Source organism: Emys orbicularis, chromosome 17 (assembly GCF_028017835.1).
Source record: "Emys orbicularis isolate rEmyOrb1 chromosome 17, rEmyOrb1.hap1, whole genome shotgun sequence".
Lineage (NCBI taxonomy): Eukaryota > Metazoa > Chordata > Testudines > Emydidae > Emys > Emys orbicularis.
Window position 1 is genome coordinate 15,478,845 of NC_088699.1, and position 26,685 is coordinate 15,505,529.

Below are 26,685 nucleotides of genomic sequence, written 5' to 3' on the forward strand. Positions count from 1 at the left end.
TTCCAGAGGCAGAGCACACACTAGAGAAAAAAAACAGACCCTTGAAAACTCTTCACTGCCCAGGTCTCTGGGCATATTGAAATGATGAAAAGCCACACAGAAATACAGGCATCTTTTATAAAGCTAGCAAAGCAGTTCACATGCAAAACATTGAGGCACAGCAGAATTCAACAGAAGCTGAAAACGAGTCTTACATATACACACAGAAAGTGGCTATCAATTATGCTAATTAATTATACTGTGAGAAGTAAACCTTCCTCATTATCTCCTGGTTCAGAACCTGTTCAGCAGCAAGCTGACCACTTGCTGTACTAGTGCCAACAGCCCTTGTGCATTAACCTTGATGGCCGTTTCCCAGCGTCAGTGTTTGCTATGCATATCAGCCTTGTTTTGACCTTGTTGCTGGCTGCCTTTTCATTGAAACCTAACATGTGTAGCAGCCTAGGAGACTGGACAATCTTCCACGTCCCTGCTACAAGTGATACATCTTTGAAAAAAGGTCCAAAGTGCTTAATGCCTTTCGGATTGCCACTTAGGCTGCTTCCCTCCAGTCCGAGGTCACCCATGGTTCGCTATTCTCAGCGAGGCTGTGACATTACAAAGACAGTTTACAACTGCTGCTGTGCATTCGGTTATTAAGGAAATCCAGAGGGACATTACTGGTATTTTACACAGGGGCCGTCAAAAAGGGAGAATTGCACGTGTCTACAGGCAGAAGCAACAAGTAGAGTGGCTGTGGCACACTCACTTTCTCAGCGGTTACAGACAGGACCTTGAGCCTTATGAACTAGCTTGCGTCCCTGATGCTGAGATCATTACAAAATAATGGGTGTTTTTATTGCTAGCCAAAACAGCTTACTGCTGGATGTTCACAACAATATTCAGCTCAGATCAGATGTCTGCGTGGGAACTAGAGTTTCTGAAAGTGACACATCCCTAAATATTACTGACAAGTTCTTACTCTACAGACTTGCACTATAGCCATGAAATCATCTCCTGATACAGTAGAAAGTGGCGACCAGCCTGCTTAATAGATTTGTCCCACAAAGCAAACATGTGTTATTCTTTCTACAAGTAAGTCAGTTTTTAAAGGGGGGCAATTAGAAGGCTCTTTATTTGAAAGGTGTCTATAAAAAGGCCAGCGAAGTCAATAAGTCTCCAAAAAGACTAAAATCTCCATCCCCAGGCAATGGCTCTGCCACAGCTGCTGCAATAAAGGCAGCTTCATTGAAACTTTCTTCACCATATGGATCCATGTTTAACGGAGAGCAGTGGGGAGAACCTGAGGCACACCCATAGAACGTGAATCAGAACCGACTTGCAATCCTTATTGTTTGTGGCTTATAGCTTTCCCATGTATTTCCATTGGGGATGAGAGCTTCAGGGGATGACGACAACAGAAAAAGCACATTTTTGAGGAGAGTTTGAGAAGCGCTGTTTTAATACCTTGAGTTGCATAAAAATAAATACAAAGTCCAAGGTTTCACTCAAAAAATGGCTAGAGTTTCATACACAATAGGCAAGTCCTTATTTGTTTGCATATACTGCCTGCGGCAGCTATGGAGAAGTGTCATGCTCCACCACTTAACTCCAGAGGGAAACAGCAAAAGCATGAGATGCGTACTCTGCATGTACACTCATTGTAGACTCTCAACCATGGCAGTATTTCAGAAACAGATGTATGTGTGCACACAAACCCACCCGCAAGGGGTAACACACACACACACACACGCCCCGTGATATACGTGAGGTCAGACGAGAGACTCTAATGGTCCCTTCTGCCTTGTCACCTCTATGAACCGTGTATCCACAGATTCCACTCAATTGTACACATTCACAGACTATCCATCTCCATACATCCGGAATTCTACACCCCATCTCCTCTTCTTGAAGTGTCTATATGGAGACTTGTTTCACATTGATCCTACATTTATCCCTATTACACCCAGTCTCCTCATCCAGACAGCCCAGATCACTGCTCATGTCATGTACACACCATTTCTCCTGATCTGTGCATGCAGACCCACCTATCTGAATGGGTGAAATTCACTGCTGTGAACAAGACCCAGACACCACTTAAGTCCCCACTTTCTTATGGAGCCCCATCTGAATCACGCAACTCCCCTTCCCTTTTTTGGAGGTTTTGGGGGCAGCATCCAGATAGAAAAGAACCCCATCAGGGAGGCTCCATTGGAATCAAGGGGCCTTTGGTCTACACCAACCTCCAGCAGTCATTAAAGATGCACAGGATCTGGAAGAATCCACGATTGATGGAAACTAAGCCTGCTGTTCATTCTGCAGGAATGGAGAAGGGAGTCAAACTCCACCCCTCTATTGGAACGATCTGGGGAAATTGAGAGACAACTGGATTCTCCCCCGTGTTTCCTACTAGACCTCTCCCATTGTCTTTCCTTGAGGCGCAGTAACCTGGCCTTTAATAAGGACCACAGGATTTGACCATATCTGTGCAGACCAGAGAAACCCAAATGAGTTGACCAAGTTGCCAAGGCTAGCACAAAATACTCTTAATACAACTATGCTTTGAAAGAGGCTTTTATATATTAGACCCCTTTAAAAAATACAGTGAGGACAAAACTGCACTTATGGGGGGGGGGGGGAAGAAGAGGAGCTTAAAAAGGTAATAAACATTTAATGATCCAATAATTGGTTATATCAGACTAATCACTGTTCAGTAATTAACTCCCATTCCTTCTTGCTAATTTCATATTTTCCGTACCCTTTGATAGGTTCTTGTGACAATCAGCACTCCTTACGCTCTCATAAATTGAAACCTTTTGATGAAGCTAAAAAGCAACGATACCATTAATCACCTCATTCATTCCAGTGGCTTACAGACTTTGCCTGAGACTAGACCCTTCCTCCTTGCCACCCTATGTACTGCGCTCTCAGTCAGAGACTTCGTACATTGCTCCATGGCCATCCTTAATATTGCTACTTGGCACCGGGAATTAAGTTCAGTCCCTTGCCTCCTAACGTTGTACAGAGCAGATTAGCTATAAGCAGCAAAAGCTATCAGCACCAAAGGGTTGGGGGGCGGGGGGGAAGAAGTCACATGAAATTACACCTGAAAAGATAAAAAATAAAATTGTACCACCAAGAATGAATACAGTAAACAGCTGGCATGTTACTGTGTAAAGCAACAATTAAACTCATTAATGTCATTTCCAACTAATTATATACACTAAGACAGAGGAGACACTGAGGTTTTAGTATTCCTACTTCCAACCAGGCGTCAGCTTGCCCACAGCAATACAAAGCAGTGGAAGGAGGAGAGAGGACTCTCCATGCTTTTTGGCAATCCTGTCAATGATATAGGAGCTTAGTACGGAAGCAGGATCCCCATTCCTCTCAGTGATTCACTCTTGCAAAAGGATGCGCCCAAACGAGCAACCTTATTAGCATGGTTCCTTGGCTTACCAAGCCCCTCAGGGTGTATCCACATGAGGAGGTTAGTGTGGAATAAGCTAGTGTATGAATGTACAGTGCACTAACTACTCTACCCTAACTCCCTGGGTGTCCCCTCTTGTTCTGCAAACACTGGCAGTGTGGAATAGCTAAGTCCCCGTGTGGGTGTGGAGTAAGAGCAGTCACATGGGGTTAGTGCACAGCTAGCCCATACTAGCTACTCCCGTCTCCCCCTCCAGACCTCCCCCCCCAAAGGGGGGGGAGGGGAAGCACTTCCTCTCACTCTAGTCAGCAATGCTAGCAACTTAAGAAGATTCTCTACAGCATTCACTTAAAAAAAAAAAAAAAAAAAAAAAAAAGTAGCCCCCTCCCACCACAAGATGCCTTTTACTGAAGTATAAGGTATCATTTTAAAATTGCTTATTCCAGGGGATGTGCGCACCAGAGAGCTGATGGCAAAGGCCCATTTCTGATGGGTCTAAACTGGCAATACGTCTTACCTGAAAGAAGCTATTTTCAATTAAACTAGCTTGTCAGTCATTCCCATCAAGCTACTCTTTCCACCAGAGTCTGATCTCAGTTACACCAGCGTAAAGACAGAGGAATGCCTTGATACTTGATATTTCAAGAGCATTTTTCCACATTTAAAGTAGCATCAGATCCAAATCTGGACCGTTACTTTTAACTAATAACTCATGATGTAGGCGCTGCAGATGTCTGTTGAGCTCAGAACCAGCTGTTTTTCTTCAAAGACACTTTTGACAGGATTTTGATCTGACAAGCACCTGTTTTACACCAATTGAACTCCATTGATTAGAACAGCCACATCTGGCTGACATTAATATAAGCAGAATCAGAATTGGGTCTTTTTCCTTAACGTTTTTTATATACACATATATAAACACATATACACACACTCACTCTCCTACCTCTTCACTATTTGACATTGACTATGTAGAATAACTTTCACCTCAATAGGAAGACGGGGGAAATAAATAAATACAGTCAGCGTTTTTTGCATTTCTCCAGAAGTCTGATACTCTGCCCAAACTGTCAATATTTTGCAATAGCTTATTTTGCAGCACCATGTGCCCAAATGGTGCTATGGAAAATAGTTATCTAATAGAGTGAATATTGAAATGAAATGGGAAAATGTCCTCTTCATCGAAAATGCTGGCATGAACCACTTAACAACACCCTGCACAGAGTACCAGGGGTTATCAAAACATAATTGAGCCACAGCTAATCTGTTAGCGTATCTGAACTGGAGGGAGGTTAGATTGTTTGCACATTACTCAGGCATTAGAAGGTGTTTGTGGGGGGCGGGGTGGAGGAGGCGGCAGAAAAATTAAAGGGAGCTCCTTGCTGCTAATGGAAAAATAACTGCAGGGAAAAAATAACTGCAGAGTGCTTTAACAGATTTCTCCTCTTTTGTATGCACAGGAATATTTATTTAATCAATGTTCTGAAACAAAACAGGCCTCTGGTGAGCTATTGTGGAGAGTGAACTCAACTCCATTCATAGAGTGGTGATTTGAATCTTGCCACCTATTTAGTCAGTACTGGGGAGCACAGAGATACATGGGTGGAAGCAGAAGCGTCAAGGGGAGGTGGAGGACCTCAGTTTGTACATCTCCAGAATCCAAGGGTGGTGCTACTTGCCAGGGAGATCTTGATGCTTTGTCATTGCTATGTAATTATCAGGCATACCCGCAAGCAAAGCGGCAATGCTCAGAAAATACATCCCTTCTCCGCAACAGACGACGCACAAGACTTCTCTCTGCAAGGGCTTGATTCTGTAGGTGCTGAGAGCCCTCAACTCTCACACTCAGTATTTTACAGGGTCTGAACACAATTGCCCCCCCACACACACAGCACCAAAAATAAAAACAGCAAGCTTGTGTTAGTAAGGCCCTGCTTAAAGATAGTATTCAAGAACATGCTTAATTCCATCCCTGTTCATGACAGTATTTAAGCATGTGCTTAATTTTAAGCATTTTCTATTAATTTTAACCACATGCCTAATACTTAGCTCTTACATAGTTATCGTCATCAGGAGCCCTCAAAAGCGCTTTACAGAGAGGTACATATCATCAACAGGGATGTACTTAAAGGTTTTCCTGAATCAGCCTTATTTAGGGCCTGATGCAAAGTGCAATGGTGTTAATTGATGTCTATGCATCGGACTAATGAATTCTGGATTAGGCCCTTAGCCTTTTCATCTCTGGATTATTTGCTGCCACATGCAAATACATGCCACATACAGTACACGACTCTAGGATTCGTCTTGCACAAACCCTGATCACACAGCGACTTTGCTTTTCAATGTGTTATCCAAGTATTTAAAATATTTTAAAAAATCCTCATTTAACTTTTACAGGGCCACTTTGTGATAGAGATATCCTAGCACTGACACATACATATTACACTAGGATTCCCTGGAAGTAATGACAGTTCTAATTTGTTTATCACAGTCCCAGCTGCCAGAATCAGCAATATGTCCTTTAACATTTCTCAAAGCTGCAACAAGGATTTTTTTCTCCTTTGCTCTGCAGTGGATTTGAAGATACTGCTGTAGCTTAGCCTTGATACAAGCCACAGCTTGGAGAGAGGCTGTCAGAAGTTGATTTAAAACTCAAGCAAAACCTGACTAAATGCTAACTTTCACATTACTATAAAATTTGCAGTTCAGAGAAAAATAGCACGTTCATCAGGTACTGCCACAGGAAGACACTGTCAGTTTTCTGTACTAAAACAATCACTGTCAATATAGTTTGGGCTCACAGTGTTGGTTTTGTTTAGAAAGGGTTTGATGATCAGTTACCTAAAATGTATTCTATTCAGTCACACAACTTATAACTGGGTAGGTGTGTTCAGCCTGATAGTCCCTATGACACTATCTAGATATTTAGCCCAAAACCTTACAATGGAGCACCTCACAGACGTTAGTGAATTTACCCTGACAACACTCGGAGGTAGGGAAGTATTAACAGACTCATTTTACAGATGGGGAGAACCGACATACAGTGAGATTAAGGCCTCAGTTTAAGACCACACTTAACTACGTGCTTTACTTAAAATCTCTTTAAGCATATGCTTAAGCACGATCTTGAATCAGGACTTAAGAGCCCAGGTCAGCAAAGCATTTAAGGTAAGTACATGCATAAAGTGAAGCCTAAAGCTGTCCCTCTTGAGCTAAAATGCTATGCTGAACCCAGGGCTAAGTGACTCACCCAAGGTCACACAGGGAGTCCTGTGGCAGAGCCAGAAGTTGAGCCCACGTCTTAACTAAAGAACATCTCTGAAGAATGAGATAATGGGACAGTGGGTTTGAGAGGGATTTATGCATCTCTGCAAGCTTGCAAACGCAAACAGCAGTGTTTTGCTGGTGCAAGAGAGTCAGAAGGTGATGTGACTGCGGCTGACCGAAGTGACACCACCAAGTCGGCTTTTTGGGTGAAGATAGACAATGGGGATGGGAGGGGAATTTCCAGGCAAAGGTTTCTTTATGATTTCTGCCAATGGGAAAGGTATTTGTGATGTGTACATATGAAGTCCCTTTAGCCTGGTTACTGTCAAAGCTACATTACATGTTAAGTGCCAGATAAAGAATGGTAACGGTTTATGGACTTTTTTTTATTATTATTTGTTTGTTTCTGTGCATGCTCTAGAAACATATGGTGAAGCAGGATTATGGGGGGAGGAGGAGCAGGAGTTTTAAAAAAGGGGGTGTCTTATTTATGCTTTCAATGTGTTACCCCTACAATTTCCCAGGCCTGAAATCCTCCCCCTTCTTTTTATATTATCACTGAAATCCACAACAACAGCGAGCAATTTAGGCTGCACTGCCTGGCACATCATAGGAGACTAGACTATTGACGTTAATACTTGGGTCTGATTTCAATTGTTGGGTTTAGTATGCAGGTCTGGGTGGTGTCGGTGGCCTGTGACATACAGGAAGAGGACAGACTAGATGATTTGTAGGTCCCTTCTGATTTTAAACCCTATGATCGAGAAATCTCAAGTGCTCCCATGTGCAAGGTCACATCTAGATGATTTACACTGTTGCTACCTCTGACCATTTTAATGGGGAGGTCTGATATTTCTTAAAGCCCCAGCTCCTGGAGTCATGTGACCATTTCAGTTTTATTTTACTGAAAGTTTCTAGTCCTCAGCTGCAGGAAAGAAAAAAAAACAAAAAAACAACAACACCACACTTGATTTTTAATCCAGTGTCATGATTTTAGGGAGCCCAATGCGTGATTTTTTGAACTCTTGCAGGTTGTATGGAAAGCTACCTCCAATCTCTCCCGAAGCATTTGCAGTGGTGGTGGGAAGCCCCGAATGAGGAATACGAGTCAAGAAGGGTAACAAGGCCCAAGTTCTTCAGAGACACTACTACTATATGGAGAATTTATGGCTGCATGGATTCTGCCACCTCCGTACACCCATGCAGATATCACTAGATATTTTTAAATCAATAAATAAAATCCATTGCTAATGCCTAACATTTACCAACGTAGTCCAGTGTAGGCTATCGGATAGCTACCTACTGAAAATGTAGTGACCCATGCTCCAACACTGTAATCTAACCCTTGAACGAAGGACAGTGTAATGCCTTTGCAAATCCATATGTTTTTGAATACCACCACTGCTGTCAGCAGGCTACAGCAGTGCCTCTTTGAAGATTGAAGTAAAATGACAAAGCACATCATTGTGAAGGCAATTATATGCTGCAGTAACCATTTTACAATGGCCCATATGGGCTGTATTTCAACAATGCAATTTCCAAAGCTGCCTCAGCAAACATACATCTCCGTCCCTAATCTCAGGTAGATTTTGCAAAACAAAATAAGACTGCAGCCAGAACAAATGTGAAATATGGATAACAGATGTAGAAATGTGCAAATGAGGATACTAGAGCCATTTGTGTCAGGGTACAAAATAGCGAGAGCAAGCAAAGCACGTCTCAAAAGGCTAGTCACAACAAAGCTCTCCATTAAAGGGACCTTCTAGTACCTGGTTCCATCAGAAAACGGATATTTATATGCTTTTCCATAAAGCTACCCCATTCATTACTGCATTTGTTCAGAGACTATTTGGCTTTACATGAATGACATATGCAACTGTGCACAAGTATCGGAAGGGTGTAAACACTAATGAGAGAGGTGGATCAAAGGAATAGGACTAGGAATAATGGGATGAAATTAAAGAAACTGAAAGGTATATCTCAGGAAAAGTTTAACAGTGGGGCATCCAAGTTTGTGGAATGGACCCACAAAGGAAAATGTAATTATCTTGAGTCATTGAAAACAGTACCAAACATTTAAGAACAGACCGTAGGAATTTATTCAGCATTGGCAGGAGGATGGTCTGCCTGACAACAGGACACTACGATCTCTAAACTCTTAATGTCCGATTGTCCAGTTCCAGTTCCTGCAGCTGGAGTAGGGAGACAAAGGCAGCTTTAAATTACTATCATTCTCTTGTATTCTGGGATATTCAAGGGCCTTCCCAGTCCCAAGCATCAGTTAGAGCAGCCTCAGGGCTGCTCCGATTTACGCTTCACCGGCCCCTAGAAAGCAGACAATAGGTGGACTGCAGGTTGCTCCAAACGTCTCTCCTCCCTTCCATTCCCAAGCCCCTACAAATTCAGTGGTTCTCAACCTTTCCAGACTCCTATACCTCTTCCAGGAGTCTCGTTTGTCTTGCATATCCCAAATTTCACCTCATTTAACTGCTTCCTTATTAAAAAAAATAGAACAATACAAGGAGCATCACCGACTGGAATATAAATATTTTACTTACATTTCAGGGTGATACTTAAGCCCATTTGTCCACCTGTCAGCCTTGTCTGAAGCCCAAGCCACAGTCGGTGGGGCTCCCTGTGCAAGGGAGCTGGAACAATTAGTGTAGTGGGGTGCTGAGAGCCACTGAACCAAACTGTAAACCCTGCATATAATGGAATCCACTTCAAGCCAGGGGGATGCACCAGCACCCCTAGTTTGAGCACCTATGCTTCTGTGGCATGGGGCCCCAGGCAAATGCTTGCTACCGCCTAATGCTGGCCCTGCATTTGGAATCCCCTTAAACCCATCCTGCAACACACACGCCCCCTAGTGGAAGGGGGGGGGGAGAAGAGGAGGAACGGATCTAGAGGAGTTGAGTACTCCTTGGAAGACCTTTGGTTGAGAACCACCGTCCAAATAGAGAAGCTGAAAGCAGGGCTGAGACGGACGGAGCCTTTGCACCACCAGACTTGCTGAAAGGGGCTTCAGTCGAATGGAAACCCAGATTTATGATTCTGTTTCTGTCCAATAAGCAGCTTAGGGATCTCTTCCCTTATGTTTTATGTAAATAAAAGGGAGGATAAAAACAGGGAAGGTGAAGAAAGGAATAGTGATTATCAAGGGTTCCATTTCTAATGAAAGAACAGAAATAAAACCAGCCTAAAACTTCCATAAAGACAAAAAAAATAAGTAAATTTTACTAATCAACTGATTTATATAAACAAACGAATCCTTACTGCTCCTAACCACATACACAGGAAATGTCACTATACCACATTATAGAAGAAACACAGATACAAGATGAAATTATAACTGTGTCTACAGCTGGATACTAAAGACAAGTGCAAGATCCAGTACTTATCATTGTCAACTCCTCAACAACAACAAATAATCCAATGAAGCTGTACAACAGTCTGTCAAAGCCTTTAGTCCAGGAGAAATATTACTTCCTGGAAGCTGAAATACTAGCCAAGGCAAAGAAAACCACCTATACTTACAATGTACCTTTCAATTTAGGCAAGAGGGCAGTATTTAGGCATGAAAAAAATAAAGATGGGGGGAAATTTACTCATTAATATAGAGGAAACTTGAAAGGATTGTAATTGCAGTTAAAAAATGAATGGTTTTGAATTAATGAAGATAAAAGCATGTTTTACTGATGATCTTTTTGAAGCTTGCACTCATGAAAGATTAAAGGTGGAGAAAAGTTGAAGTATCAAAGACAAAAACTTAGCATTTAAAAATCCACTTGGAAGCCGCGCACTTGGCATGATCGATCTTCTTCCATGTCCATGTGTAGTAAAAGAAAAAAGGCTTTAATTATCTATAAAAATTATAAACACAACATGCATTTTTGTGCTTTTATGCAGGTAGCCAGGAACAAATTTTGCATTATGCAAAACACCCTTCTCTAAAATTACCGATCACAGCATGATTTTATTTAGATCAAAGGAAAGGTCTAGTGACTGAAGTGCACTGGAAATCAGGATTCCTAGATTCGCTCTGCCACTGATTCAGTATGAACTTGGGGCTGGTAATTCCAGGCCTGACTCAAAGCCTAGTGAAGTCCGATCTTTAGCCCCTTAATTTAACCATCCATAAAAACTGATGCAATACTATCCTACCTATAACATTGCTAGCTTAATCAAGGTTTCCCTAGTATCGGAGATCCTCTGAAAAGGACGGGACTATAAGTAGTGCAAAGCATTTACTTAAAGGGGGAGACATTCCTTTGGTCAGTCACTCATTAAGGCAGAGACCTGGAACCTTGCAAAAACGTCTAAAGATAGGTTCTTTCAAACATTCCCATTAGGGTGCTTGGTCCTAATTAACAAGACGTAAGAAATTCCCTTCGCACTCTAGTCTGAGAAATCATTTTATAGCACTGGTGAAATCCTTATCCACAGTGACAGCATCTTCAGAGCCTTAAGAGTTAGGCAAACCATGTTGAGAGCCAGACCATAGCTTGAGAGGAAGTCCTTTGAAACAGACGATGAGCCAAATTCAGAACAGGTGTACGAATGCACAAGGCCACTTTGCATCAGATCTGAACTTGGCCCAATATGCCCAAAACATCTATGTTTAGAACTCATGTCGTTGACTATTGAGAGCAGCAACAGCATGGGGATAGAAGGGAGCGTTAGGTATCTTCGGTGGAGTTTTCAAACACACCTAAGAAAGCACAAATCCTATTGAAAGTCAACACAGATCCACAAGTACCACATAGTTCAAGTGTTGGGAAATATCTGAAATGGTGAGTCTCACAATCTGGTTTACAACTTTAAGCTCCACGGTAAGGTGTACTCCTCCCATTTGTCAGTCACCTTGATAGCAAGACCATATATTTTCTCCTCCTCCCCACCACCTCTGTTTATTATTTATCACATTCTGGTCATGAGGTGTCAGGGACATGCAATTATTAAATTCTATTGTTGTGGCAAACCCAGACGATGCTAGGTAAAGTAAAATAGTTGTGTTTTCCACCACCACACATCCAAGGAAATTTGTCAATGTCTTTTTATTTGCATATCTGGCAGACTGCCCCAGACATCTAATACATAAATGATAGCATACAGGTGTATTAGTTTACAGTTTGCCTTTAATCTAGAAGTGTCAATTTGCTTCTCTTTTAATTACATTCATCTTGATTCGTTAGTACAATCTCATGAAATTTCTTCATTATGTAAATGGCACACACACACACGATAAATAGTTGTTACAAGTTTTCTGGTTCAGCAGCAAACAGCCACAATGTATTAGCCCACACATCATGCACATTCAAAGTCTCAACCATCCCTTTTTTCCCCCCATCCAGAAACAAGATTTTAATAGATTTATTGGTTCTTCAAAAGTTGACTACTAGCAGCATACTGCCACAAATTCACAGAGATGTGTGTCTCCTTCTGGATTACATTTTCTGGGGAGAATGTTTGTAGTTAGAGAAATATAAGTCAAGTGGACTGAGGTCTTATAAACATATAAAGATCCACTTTTGTAACTACATAATTCACTGGGTTTTTCAACACACATTCTGAGGTTGGAAATTTGGCAAATCCATTCACCAGATGTATCTTTCGGAACCCAGAACTCATTAACATTTATTTTTAAAGTCCAGCAGACTCAGCTGTTGAACCACAATAATTGCATTTATTATTTTTTTCCATAGTTAAAATGACTAATGTTGGAAGAGTCACTGCATAGGAACACTATAGCCAGCCAGTAAAAATGTGGTAATATCCAAAAAGCAAAAACTAAGAAAATAAATGTGTCCCCTTAAAAGAGGGTATCCATATTCTGAACCTCACACAATGAGTTTCAGTATTTAATGTGATCTTAAAAAAAAAAAAAAAAAAAAAAAAAAAAAAGAGGGAAGACTGTCACACCAAAGAGTGCCAATCCAATGTACATCAAGGGCACTTAGGCCTTAGAAATCACAATACTAAAAGGGATTACAACAGAAGTTGTCCAAAGCAGCAGCATGTCTCTTCTCAAACCTTCTCCCTGCTCACCACGCAATATCACTGGACAATCCTACTGTCTATTGCCTCAGCCCTCCACCAATGCCCATTCAAAACAGACAGGCCTTTACAGCATGCCTGGAAGGTCACTAGATTTGGCCTAATTCAGAATGAGGTGGAGAGAGCGTGTGCTGGAAAGGGCTCTTACAGAAGACACATGACTAGCAGCCCCCCTCCTCCTTTAAAGTAATAAGGGGTTCACTTAGAGTGCCCTAATGATTTCAACCACAAAAGAAGGTCACAGGGAGAGAGGTGGTTTGTCAGATCGGAAGGTCTCAGGTCATTTAGGGCTTTATGTGGGAGGGAGGGGGGGGGAAATCAATGCCTTAAGTAATGATATTTCTACTTATCTAAACTTTAGTAACAGGTAAAATGTGCAACTGACAAAACTAATGTGAAAAGCTAGCAACAGGCCAACGGGAGGAAGATATACCGCATGCACCTCACAGACTGTAGGAATGACTTCTAATGACTGGTCTGCCACTGACATATTGCATGGTGTCGGGTAAATCCATAGCCATTTCTTCCCTATAATGGGGAAGCTAAAAATATCCTTACCTACCTCATAGACATTGTGAGGATTAGTTAATATTTGGTACAGTGCCCCTAACTTGCGTGGAGTCCCTCGGACTTCCCATGCAACTTTGTGTGGAAATAAAGAGGTAGGTGCTTGCAGACATTATAGTATAAGGGGCTATTTATGGTAAGTGTTATCCCCACTATGTACCGTACCACTAAACACGATGGTCTCTGTAACCCCAACCAGCCTACTACTGAGCAAAAAACTTCATTTTCCCCAGATTTGCCTCCATGTCTGACTGCTGTAATAGTGCTCTAAAGATTTTCAAATCATTGTTGAAAGTCCATGAAACTGTTAACATTTTATTGTGAAACAAAAAATATTTGACTTCACAAAGTTCCAGTAGCCAAATGCTTACTATTCATTAAAACATTGTGCGCTATGACTTTTAAAAATTAAAAGAAAGACTTTTGAACTTTTTGGCCATGATAAAGCCATGACTTTTCCCTCTTTTTGCAACCAGCCTCAACTGTCAATTAACTTCACATAATATAATCTCATTTTTGCTTCTGTTCTTTATTTTCAGCTAATGGCAACCAATATTCATGTTTCACTGTGGTACAATGGATACCAGGTTGTCTATTAATTGAAGCCAAGGAACAGAAGCCAGTGTACCTGGCTCTGATGTGGACTCCCACTGTGACCCTGGACAAGTCCCCTCAGCCCCACATTTTCCAACATGTGCATGCACTTTTGGACCTGCCTGATTTGCCCAATGACTGATGTGCACACAAGTCAGGACCACATGTAAGTGTGTGTGTGTGTGTGTGTCCCCTGCATGTGTACATCTCACACTACACAAGCCCAGTCAGATGCATTCAAGAAGGTGCCCCTACATGCACTTTGGCAAATGTATGTACCTCAGTTTAAACACCTGTAAAATAGGTTTAACACCCCTCCATAGCATTGGCAGTTGCAGCATCAGTAAAAGCTCTGTGAGATCCTTGAATGAAAGCTTTTTAGAGTATTACTTGCAAAATGGGCAGGAATGAACCCCACATTTTACAAATCTTCCTCTAACTGCCTATGATCCTCTTAAGTAGGGGACATGCGGTGACTAACCCAATGCAGTGCGGTGAACTCTGCCAGAGAAAGAATTGCAATCTACTACTGAATGCCACAATTCATCTTTCTGATCTGACTCTGCACAGTCATCCTGCAGCATCCACAAAACCTATCCCAGACAGCTTAACTCAGACAACAACCCTTACAGAACATGCAGCCTCTTTACATTAGATTAGGACGGCTGATTGCTGAATGAGCTTGTGACATATATGTAAAGATTGGCTCTAGCAGGGTAATGGCACCAGCTTGATTAAAAATAATAATAATAAAAAAAGTCTACCTGCTCTAGGTGCAATTTAATAGAAAGAATGTTAATTAATTCAAAATGTTAAGACACAGTTCCTCAGAGAGGAAGTTCACACAAATATCCTAAAAGGACACAAGAAGTGCTGTGGAGTGACCATTATGACATTTAGATGATCACACTTTTTGCATCCAAGAGCACGTAACAATATAAGAGTCACACAAGCAAGAACTCCAGAGCATGAAGAAGTTAATAAATCTAGGCATGTAAACTGTGCCTTCATTTCACGTGTTTTTAATACTAACAAGATTTGGGTAAATACAGTGACATCAGCATAAATTCACACAGATAGCATGTCATGTAATGTGATCAAATTAAACACACAGCAATATTTACAATGCCAGGGAATCCTATTCTAGTTCTCAGGCTGACTTATTTTCATCTCCCTCACTCCCGCCTCCCCACCCCCAAAAAAGTAAAATAAAATACTTCCTTCCAAGGTTTCCCATTCTAAGGATTTACCCTTTCAGTTAAAATCTTCTCTCTCCTCCTCAAAACATAAAAGTGTCAAGATTAGTGCTAAGCTATCCTACCAGGGAGAAGAATCTAAAGATATTAGTCAACTCATTATCTTAAAGGTAAAGGGTACAGCAGAGCCCAGCTTGGGATTTGACAAACCCCAACTAGAGCACAGATATTAAACTGATAAGTAGTAAGGATGATACATAAAAGCACAGAGAAGCATTGCAATCAATTACCCTTAATAGAACTGGCATTAGATTGTCTCAAACAGAATGTTGAAATTCAAATAAAGGAAGACTGTGGGTTAAACATTTCCACATTTCAGCCCACAACTTCCCAACTCCATTACCCTTTCACTAATTGTGTTTGAGACTTCACTAAACTTGAGCTTGGGCTATTTTTAAAGCCTGACTCAACTTATTGTTGCTCAGAATAAAGATTGAAAACTTCTAATTTACTGTAGATAATTAGAAAGCTGCAGGTCAGACCTCCAGAGTAGCATGGTGGGGGCTCCAACTCAAACTGATAAAAGGACTGTTTCTAAAAAATAGACTACACTGTAGAATATTCTGGCAGACACCTCCCAACTGGAAAGCAACAAGGGCTTTTTAAGCAGGAACAGATTTTGCTCAATACTCCCTCTGTTAGTGCCAGTATCCATCTCCCAGAGGAACATTTACATATAAAGCAATAGATCTTACCTGAAAGTAACACACCTCTCTACTTCTCAGTGATCCTGTCCAGTCCCTGATATTTCTCTAGCAATCTCAGTGTTGTAACTCTTTCAATTACTTGGGCTCTTGATGTCTTTCCCTTTCTGTGGTGATCATTTTCCTTCTGAGTTCCTGATCCTTTATCCTTATTTTATAAGTGTATTTCTTCAGACTCCCACGTCCTAGCAGAGACTCCAGATACTTAAGGAGAAAGAGCTCTCTTTCTCACCAAATATGATAAGAAAATGATGCTATGATAGAGAAGAATAAGGGTGTGTGTGTGTCTTGTCCTATTCACATGTTTGTGTAACTCCCATAATCATCAAAAGCGGAGACAAAAAAGACCACTTGAATCTCCCAGTAATCTAAATATCTCATCCTTGTGTAGCCTAAACATTTCCTTCTCTGAAAAATATCGAGCTACTTACTTAAATGCCTAAATTTAGACACAGTTTTGAAAATGTTCCCATTGGAGCCTCATCTTGTGGGGTTTATCCCAGTTTTAAGTTTCTCCAGGTCACTCTGCAGTTTAGCATCTTCCTTGGTGATCCACCCCCCTTTCCCAGATCATCCACAAATTTGATCCTTGATAAGTTTACCATTTCCTCTACATTCTTAATGAAAGAGAAATGTCTCCACTACTGACCCCCTGCAACCAGTACCAACTGAACCCACCTTAACACTACTCACCACTGGCACATTTTACCTTTAAGTTACTACCTTCTGTTCCCTGTTGGTCTAAATCTTAGCACTCACGCATGCAAACACAGGTTACAGGACAAACCCCTAATAATCTGTGTAGTCAACAAACATCATAGGGCCACCAAGATTTGCTGACAGCAATGAATAAACACTTGGCAGCAGTGTGAAGATGAAGTTTCTTCAGTAATAAGAAGGGATAAAAAAGGCAGATCAAAGTGTTTGTTTTGATGAAAACTCAAGGAATATACAGGCATATTAATCATGCAGGGTAAGAGACTGGTAAGAAAGAACCATCACAAGCCATGCTTTCTGGTACCCAACCCAGTGATACATGACCTCTTCTTCACATGTAGGAACATAGAAGCTTCAGATACAAGAAAAACACTTATTTTAATTTTCCAATGGATCATACATGATGATATGTAGTATCACAGTAAGTACTAAAGGCAAAATCCTGTTCTCTGATGCATGCACAGAATTGTAATTAACTGGGCCTGACAAATATACAGAAAAAGAACTTAGCACATGGTATCTTCCAAACACTTCGTCTTACTTACACATCTTGTTGGTGCCCACCGGCAGTTAAACTTTACCCTTACATCATTCTCTCTCTCAGTACATAGAGCTGCTATAACTAACATCTCCCTTCATCATGCAGCCACATCAGTGGAACAACTGCTTAAATTTACTCTAGGTGGATGGAATGATCTGATACAGAATCTGTAACTCAATTAACAGCTCCTTTACATACATTTGTAAGCCTTTCCCATTTGTAATTAATTATGCTGGGCTTTACCAGACAATAATTTAGCATAGTCTCATAGCATATCTAACACAGGTTACCAGTAGACATGCGTTAAGAAACAAGAATCACCATTTAAATGTAGGTTTCTCCCTGTCAGATACAGCATGCACATTTGTTGTTTATAAATCTGATGTTTGCTTTATCTGTGCATCCTGTTTCAGGTAAACAGTCCAAGCCGAAGCTAAACAATTGCCCACACGGAAAACTAGCGACATTGCTCAGTGTTCAGAAAACAAAACCAGCTGCTTACTCTATAGGGCTGGGCTGAGCTGACTCAGGAAAAAAGTACTTCCCTGGGTCAAAGCTATCTCAACGCTCAGGTCAGATTTCATTTCTCATCACAATAAGCCATCTCCATTACTGTGTCAATTTCTGTTCCCTCCCCCAACACATACACACAAAGCTTTGGGAGATTTGGTGAAGTGTTATCTCACCAGAACACTAGTCTACAAACCTCCCTCTCAAAATAGCCACAGCTAATTACAGAGAAACCAAAAGAGGGAATGTTACAAATGGAAAAAAATTTGGCATCCTCATTCCAAGAGGTTCCTGGAAAGTCCTTCTTGTCCCTTGGCCAAAACAGAGTCTGAAGATTCTATTGTTGGCCAGAGTCACACAAGTACTGTTCATCAGAAAAACACCACAGGACCACTTCTGGTTGCTGTGCTGAGTAAAGTGGTCAGAGTACTGACCACCACAAATCAGAGCACTGAACCCCCTTCCTTTTCTCCTTCCACATCAAATAAGAAGTTGAAAGGCCAAGGAGAGCAGATATAGGGACAATGAAGCTAAGGAACTAGTAATTTATGTTGTGCAAAGTCACAACAAGAGATCAGTGCCTCATAGCAAATTCTAGGAATACATCCCAGATGCGTAAACTAAGGATCAGATCTGAAGGTTTCAAATGCATGAAAGGAATCCTCTGGCTTTCAAGGCTAGGCAAAGTCAAGCCCACAAGCTACCTTTGCTAACCAGAGAATTATGGCAAGGCTAGGACCGCTCTTGGCAAATTTGCACTCGAGCAGTACTTAACAAGCAACATTCACTGCAAGCCCCTAATTTTCTTGGTTGTTTGAGGAATCCAGAAACATTGTACAACAGTAAGGTCCCACTCTCCCTTCACCCCTTTCTTCTTCTTCCACCTACTACTCCAAGCAAACCAAGACATGCTGCTGTAGAGATAAGAATCATCAAGAGATAAGAGGTGCCTACCTACATGCCAGATAAGGAAAAGGCTCTAAATGCCAGAGAGAATAGTGACTTAGAGAGTGGCAGTCAGTGAAACAAGTAGCTTTGGTTCAAGACAGTAACTTGGGTGACTTAGAGAGTGGGAAGGGATAGCTCAGTGGTTTGAGCATTGGCCTGCTAAACCCAGGGTTGTAAATTCAATCCTTGAGGGGGGCCATTTAGGGATCTGGGGCAAAAATCTGTCTAGGGATTGGTCCTGCTTTGAGCAGGGGGGTGGACTAGATGACCTCCTGAGGTCCCTTCCAATCCTGATATTCTATGATTCTACAACTTTTATCAAGGTGCAGTGTACCACAACTGGCATTAGCAGACATACACCTCTCTTCTTTGGATACAACGGCCATAGATGGAATCCCCTCTCTTACACAATCCTCCCTGTACATACACGTCATCCATTTACAATATTCCTCCCACATCCTAGCCAGTCTGCTGCACAATTAGGAGGCATTTTTCCCAGTAGTGCCAACACAATGTGTTTAGAAAAAGAATAGGGCCCACTGGCTTCATCATGCTCAATCACTAAAATATTCATAATAATAAATTAGGGGCAGCACCATGCATCCACCAAAGGGAGATCTCTCACTTAGAGTGACCAGATAGCAAGTGTGAAAAATCGAGACAGGGAGTGGGGAGTAATAGACGCCTACATACGACAAAGCCCTGAATATCAGGACTGTCCCTATAAAAATCGGGACATCTGGTCACCCTACTCTCATTGGAAAGGTGTTCTCAAACAGAGAGCTGCCGCTCATGTCACTGTCCTAGTCTGACTACTACCTTTAAGAAACATCTTTTGCTTCTCCTTTTCTGGATTTTGGGGTGGGATCCTCAACTGGTATAAATCGATGTAGTGCCATTGATTGGATTAGTGCTAGACTGATTTACACCTGCTGATGAAATAGCCCTCTCTCTCTTTCCACGTTATTGAATCTGGAGCTCATATTTGAAGTTCAACCACAGAAAAAGATTTTGGGGCAATTTTTTTCCTGTTATCAGGCACTAAAGCCCACTGAAACCAATAGAAAGACTCACTGATTTCACTTAGCTTTGGATCAGGCCCTCACCAAGTAAATTAACAAGTGTCCACTCAAATTAACAATGTGTCCACTCAAGTATTTCAGCACCTACACATCTCACTGATCACCACCAAGATCATCTCACTTAGTAGTGACTATCAGGTCTTCCTGCTAGTACTTTCAAGTCTCAACCAAAATGTCAAGTAGCCATAAGAAACATACACATTAATCCCAGCCACATTAGGCCAGTGTGCTTGACCCTTCTGTCTCTCTGATCCAGAGCTTTCTCAAATATATTTAGTCTTATTCTTATGTTTTTGTAAGTGAGTTTCTAATAATATTTGTCAATGCAGCATGAAATCATTAGTTCAAGATGTGCCATCTATCACATGAATATTAAATTATGTCAAATCTCAGTGTGCTGGCGATTGTTTTATCTGAATAAAATATTAACTGGCAAAGCTGGCAAATGTTTGTGAACTCCTTTCAAGGGATGCACAATTACAACAAGAAGCCACTAGTAGCCATTCTTCGACTAGCAGAGAGAGAAGAAGAAAAGGAAAAAAAGGGGGGAATTTTTAATTTCCACTTTAAAAAACAAGCAAAGCCAAATTTAAGTTATTTTATAAAAGCTCCTCACCAAGTTCAAACAAGAGCAGGCTGATAGAAACTCCAACATTTATACGGACCATAAAACGTACTCACCAAAAAGTAAGGATTTTGACCAAATTTTGGAGTCCTTATTTAAACAGAACACCCAGTGACATGAATGGGATGTTTGAGTGAAAACAGATTTTGGTCTACTAAGCCCAACTGTGTAAATCTCTCTCCTGTTGGGGAACACTAGTTAGTCACACAGGTACTCCCATTGGCTTGAATGGGGCTACCCATCGAAGTACTCACCAAGGTAGGCCAGGGCTATAAAACTGGTGATTGTTTACTAGGGATCACAACTCATGCTCTTGAGAATTTGTCTCTACCTGAGAAATACACACTTTCAGTTACACTATAATAAGTTACTTGAGTGGATTTCAGAGTAGCAGCCGTGTTAGTCTGTATCCGCAAAAATAACAGGAGTACTTGTGGCACCTTAGAGACTAACAAATTATTAGAGCATAAGCTTTCGTGGGCTACAACCCACTTCTTCGGATGCATATAGAGTGAACCATATATTGAGGAGATATATATACACACACATACAGAGAGCAGAGTGGAGTTACTCTGGCTTCATACAGACGTAACTGAACAGAATTTGGATCCCAGTGTAAAGAAACAGAATGCTATTATTACTGGATAAATATTTAAATAGTTTAAATACACACTTTTTGTTGTTGTTAAATGATCAGTTGCATCTTCACATTTATTTTGACAGTTCATAATTGTTACAGTTGCAATTCCATGAAATGCAAACCCAAATAAATCTGGCTTCCCCAACACAAACTTGGTAAAATTCTACAACGTGTCATTTATAAACAAAGGCCCTTAAAATAAACTGCCAAAGTTATCCTAAAACAACTGTATCCCCCTTGATTACACAGTGCAGGATTACACTATTTTAAAATGTTGTTTAATGAAGTAAACACTAAACAGTATCCTGATCAGGCTTGGAGGTTTGGGGGCCGTGGGGGGGAGGAAATGCACAGGTTGTGCTTTTCTAAGAGAGCCTGAATAGTGTAATATGCCCTGAGCCAGAAAGGGCAGACTGGATCCTGGAATGACACTAAAGTGGTAACTTCCAGGGCTCAAAAGGAGACAAACTGGATACATTCAGCAAGTAACAAAAAAACAAAAATCCAGTGAGTTAAACGGCATTCAGTTTCCTATCACGTTTTGTCTTTAAATTTTTTTTAAAGACAAGAACAGCTGGTGCCTCCAGTTTGATTGCCAGCCCCCCAGATGTGATAGTACATGTTAAAAAACAAGGGTTGGGAGGCACTAGGAAGACTACCAACAATAAGTAGGACCACTTGTAACAGTCTCTTTGATGTGTCCTGAGACAGCAGCAGAGACAGGGACCTTAGTTCGGATTCACAGAAGCATTTCAGATCAGAACAGGAGCTGTTTCATCACATGTTTCAAAGAGGGGGGGTGTCCCCCAAATTAAAGGGCCAGTACACACATAACCAAAACAAAATAAAAACATAAATCAGACCACAACCTCCCTCCCCCCTTCCAATCCTCCAAACACACAGACCTTAGAAATCAGACATTTAGCCGTGTTTGTACTTGGTAAGTGGTTCTCATCAGGCCTTCCCTCCTCCTCCCCACAAAATATCAAGAAACACCCCCCCCCCCAAAGGTATAACCTTGATAATCAATCAGGACTGAAACGTTCAAACACTACTGCCACAACCAACCCGTTCCCCATGCCTGCAGAACATAGCCCAGTGCAAGTGACCACCAAAAATCCGAATCCTACAGAATAGCCAAGAAAAGTTTCATTTGGATCCTCTATCACCGCTCTGGTGGAAGGGGAGAAGTGGGGGGGACAGAAGAGAAGGGCTGCAACCAACACGCTCTGGTTGTCGGCGGAAAAGAAAAACCACACACACAGCCAACAACTCTCTCCTCCCCACATATGGATTGTGGGTTCAAACATTTCTCTCTCCTCCATCCCAAGGAGGAAAAAGCGCCCCTCCCATTTTTATATCCTTCCCCCGCCTCCCCCCAAAAATCTATCCTGACATAGGTCTCTCCCAATCGCAATAGACCCCGCTTTTTAATCTCCTGCTACCCCCCGCCCCGCAGAAGCTTGGCTGGCTGGGAAATGTGCATTTGGAAAGCAACGCTGCAGGTGTTCAAGGAATAAAGAAAGAGACAGAGCTCTCCACACACACACAAAAAGCAAAAGCACTTCGGAGAAGAAAAAAAAAAGGGACAATTGGGTAACAAGCCCTTTAGATGTCAGCAAGGGATTCCCCCCTTCCCCCTGTACATTTAACCCTTTAAGAGGTGAGGTCCCCATGCAGGATAAAGAAGGCTAAGCCCTCCCCCCACTTTCCTTTCTCCTAGTGAAGGAGAATACGCCCCCCTCCCCGCAAAATAAGCAGCCCCACCGCTCCCCAGTGCTGGAGAGGAGGGGGAAAATCCCCCTCAACTGCAGCCAAAACAAAACAGACAGGCAGCCACAGCAATTATGGGGGGGGGAGGGAGGGGAGAAGGGGGAGCGCTGCATTGTTATCCATCCAGAGAGAAAACGCAGGCAGGAAAGAGTGTGAAAGCCAGCGAGAGAGACTGAGAGAAGGGGGCACCAGACAGATTTCCCTGCCATCTCTCCCTCCGCCCCCCTAACCCAACAATGAGCCCGGAACACCGGCAGCATCGGGGCGGGAGGCGGGGGGTCGCCTTACCTCCAAAGCTTCAAAAGTGACAAAGCTGCACATTGCAAAGCCATCGATAATGTCTTCTTCTGCCGAGGAGGGCTCTCGCCTCTTCCTCCTGGGGGGTCTGGGTCGGGACGATGGTGGATTCCCATTGTCTTCCTTCTCCGAGCCTGAGGAAGAGAGGACCGAAGCAACCCTGGTCCTGCTGGCCCCACCGGCGGCGGCCCCTCCTAATCCGCCTTTGGATCGCCTCTCCCGATCTCTCTGCGATCTGGATCTCCTCTTTCTCCGAAGCCCGTTGCATCGTGTCGGGCCATCCATGGCTCTTGCTCGCTCTCTCGCTCTCCCTCTCTTCCCCCCCTCCCCTCCCCAGCACGGCCACAAATCCGGCTTCCCCAATGGAATAAAGGGGGAGGGAGCGAGGGAGAGGAGAAAAAGGGAGGAGGAGAGGACAGAGAGAGAGAGAAGGGGCGGGGGGGGGGGGGAAGAGAAGAGAGAAATAAAAGAATCCAAGTGCGGTTCCACCACCAGCGAACACCAAATGTAAGAGATTCCTATAAGCAAGCCAAGGAAAGTAATGGCTGATCACAGGTCGCCTTTGTAAAAAAAAAAGGGGGGGGGGGTGGAGAACCCTCTCCAAGCAGGCAATAAATCAGAATAGCGGAATGCTTTGATCAAGGGGCTGGGAGACGGAGGCTTTCCAAAAGAGAAGAAGGCAAAAAGAAAGAGACCGACCCACTGGGAAGCAGGCGAAAGAAAGATTTCCTTGCACACAAAACCAAAAATGATTTTCTTGCTTCCCCAACTAACAGAACTTGCAAAAAAAATTTTTTTATGTGTCTGTGGGATACAACCTTCCCCCCACTACACACAGACTCCGTCTTCTTCCTATTCGAGCTCTCAATCAGACGGGGAAATCATCATCATCGTAACGATGCATCCAGCTGCAGTTTGTTCAGGCACCGGCCAGGGACGGAATCCTGAGTGGGAGCTCGTCACCCCCCCCCCCCCCGCCAAACACGCCCACCCAGCCAATCTATTAATAAGGATCAATCATAGTAATTCGGCGGATTAATTGCGGGAGGAGGAGAAGGGAGGGGGGTGAGAATAGATCCAAGCTGAGAGGGAAATGGACACGCCCCCACGCCCCCCAATAATAAATAAATTCTGGCAGAGGTGCTGAGGCTCAGCTAGTCTCGGGGGGCAGGCACCGGTGTGTGTTGGCTGCTCCTGACGCTGCCTCCCCCCGGGGGGGAGATACCCAGGGACGATTCCGCCCCTACGGCCGGGGGGGGGCTGCTGCTGCCGGAGTCGTGAGGATGCAGGAGGTTTTGGCCCCGAGCGGCTGCAGCAGCGGCCGGGATGCGGCCCCAATCCCCCCCGCCCCGCTACCACCACCCAGAGCAATCACGTGGGCAACTTTCCTCGCTCCCCCTTCCCTCCCCGGCTCGCTCGCTGGGCGGCGTGAAACAAGGCTCGCCGGCCGCGCCAAATAAGTTGCAGGCAGGCGCACGGAGCCTGCGCGCCCGGTGGAGGGAAGCGGGGGGACGGGCTCGGGCTGGGACGGGAGCCGCCTTCCCATGCTCCAGGCGGAGCGAGGGCTCCGAGCCCGGCGCCGGGGGGAAACGGGCACTGGCCCTTTAAGGAGGAGGAGGGGGGGGGAGGAGAGAGAGAAGAGATGAGCTAAGGGCCCCGCCCGCACGAGACGGGAGGGAGCAGCCTCTGGGCTCCCTGTGCCTGGGGGGGGGTCCCCTGATAGCCCTTCCCCGCCCCTACTATCCCTCTGCTCCCAGCCCCCCGAGCCGTGCCCGCCCCCACAACCTCCTAAGGCTGCCCCACTAGTCTGAGCCCCCCGCGTCTGAGCCCCCAGCCCTGCCAGCCCCCCACTCTGCCTGCCCTCTACAATCCCCCCACCCTGACATCCCCCACTGCTCCCAGCCCCCTGAGCCCACATGTCCTCCTGCTGCTCCCTCCCAGCCCCAGTTCTTTTTCCTGCCACCACCCCTTGCCCCTGCCTTCACGAGCTGTCACTACCAGCATTTACACTTAAGTCTTTGGAGAAGGGGCTGGTGGTCTTTATCCCCTCTCTGCTCTTCTGGTGCCTACCTGGTCACTACCCCTTCATTTCATAAGGGGTGCTACAGTATTCAGGGCAGGGGTTACTTCCCATCTCTCTCTCCCTGGGTCTGCAGAGGATTTCCCTCTGCATGGGGAATCACACACTTGGACCAGAGAAACTCCTGCCCTTACGAATTCCTGGCCTGACCGACTGAGCTCCACTGCCTCTCCCCTGGTTTGAAGGGGGACGAAGTCCCAGGGCCCCACCTGTAATTGCTAAAGTAGGGCTGCTGAGTCCTCCACATCTCTCCTCTGCACCAAAGAGAGGAGCCTGCAGGCAAGAACTGTTGGAACAGATTTGGAGGCATAACCTCCCCAACAGCTGCCTGCACCACCTTCAAGCACCCTTATTGAGGGAGCTGGGCTCTGCCCTCTGCAGCATCCATATACTACTTCCGTCTCCCATTCCCTCATCTACGACTTGGTCTACCCAGACCTCTGCTTCCTCCCCAGTGACCACTTTTCCTTCATGTACCTCCGTTCCTCCCCCGGCCAGAGTCCCAGCTTCCGTTGCTTGGGCCGGGGGTTCATGCTCGAATGATTAGTCACATTATCTCAGACAAGAAATATCACACTTGTCTTTTCCCCCTACTGGGACTTATTCCTGGGCTCCTTATTTTGTCTCTTTCCTTTATTTCCTTTCTACTGCTTAAGAGGTGTATCCATTCACCTTTTATTCGGAACTTTCTCAGCCTGCACTCATAGATGGCATGAAGCACATGGTTTGGAGCTAGATCTGAGTGTATGAGGCCAACAAGGAGAGAAGTAGGATCGAGGAGTAGGAAATGAATGGGATGAGGGGAGGAAGGAGGTCTGAATGAGACTGAAGAGATAGCTGACAAAGAGCCTTGAGAATGGGAAAGGGGCTGAGGGAGTAGGCATGAAAGAGAGCAAGGGAAAGGAAATAGACTGAAGAGGATCTGAGGGGTGAGGAATGGGATTCTGAATGAGGTTAGACAATTAGTTGGAAACAAAGGAAAAACGGGAAAGGGAAAGAAGGAGGAACCGAAGAGAAAAATGAATGTGGGGAGAGGGGATGCCAAGAGAGAACCTGGAAATAGCAAGTCTAAACGCGACAGTCTTGGAGCCAAGGAGTCTGATGGGCTCTGGCAGAGAGCCGTGATTTCTTTCATCTAACAAGGGGAAATCAGAGGGCTATTAAAACAGACTGTTTCATAGTTTTAAGTATATTGGGGGTTCTTAGTTCTTGGTGACCAAGAACTTAGAGTGGGTTTCCCTCCTAGCCCCACAAGCACTTCTTGAGTAACATGCTCTTGAACTTAGAGGCAACACAGTTTGGGAACTACCTGCTAATTCCCTCTTAATTGAGACATTGAGGCCTGCAGTAAGTCCTGCTTTATAATAGTGTAGATGTATAGGGCCATGTACAGAGGGCAATCCAAGCTGAAACTTTCAATGCATACTTTACACCAACAATCTCTAGACTCCTGCCATCCATAGTGTGTGGTTATTTACAGCTGTCCTGTCACTTTTGATAGGGTAGCCTTTTAAACCCACTTTACCCAGGTGGAAATGACGACACAAGAGGCAAAGCAGTGAGAAGTCAGGCCAACACAAGCTACCTTTTGGTAAGTAAGTATCTCTCACCTCTCTTA

The 26,685-nt window shown here is 43.7% G+C and overlaps 1 protein-coding gene across 2 annotated transcripts in view; it reads right to left on the reverse strand.

The window, feature by feature from the left end:
- Positions 1-23,272, reverse strand: part of AUTS2 (activator of transcription and developmental regulator AUTS2) — a 947,473-nt gene extending 924,201 nt beyond the window's left edge. For both annotated transcript variants that reach the window (XM_065418421.1, XM_065418420.1), the window contains exon 1: positions 22,979-23,272. In XM_065418421.1, coding sequence (XP_065274493.1) covers positions 22,979-23,272 — 294 coding nt within the window. The remainder of the gene's footprint in view (positions 1-22,978) is intronic.
- Between the last annotated feature and the right edge of the window lie 3,413 nt (positions 23,273-26,685).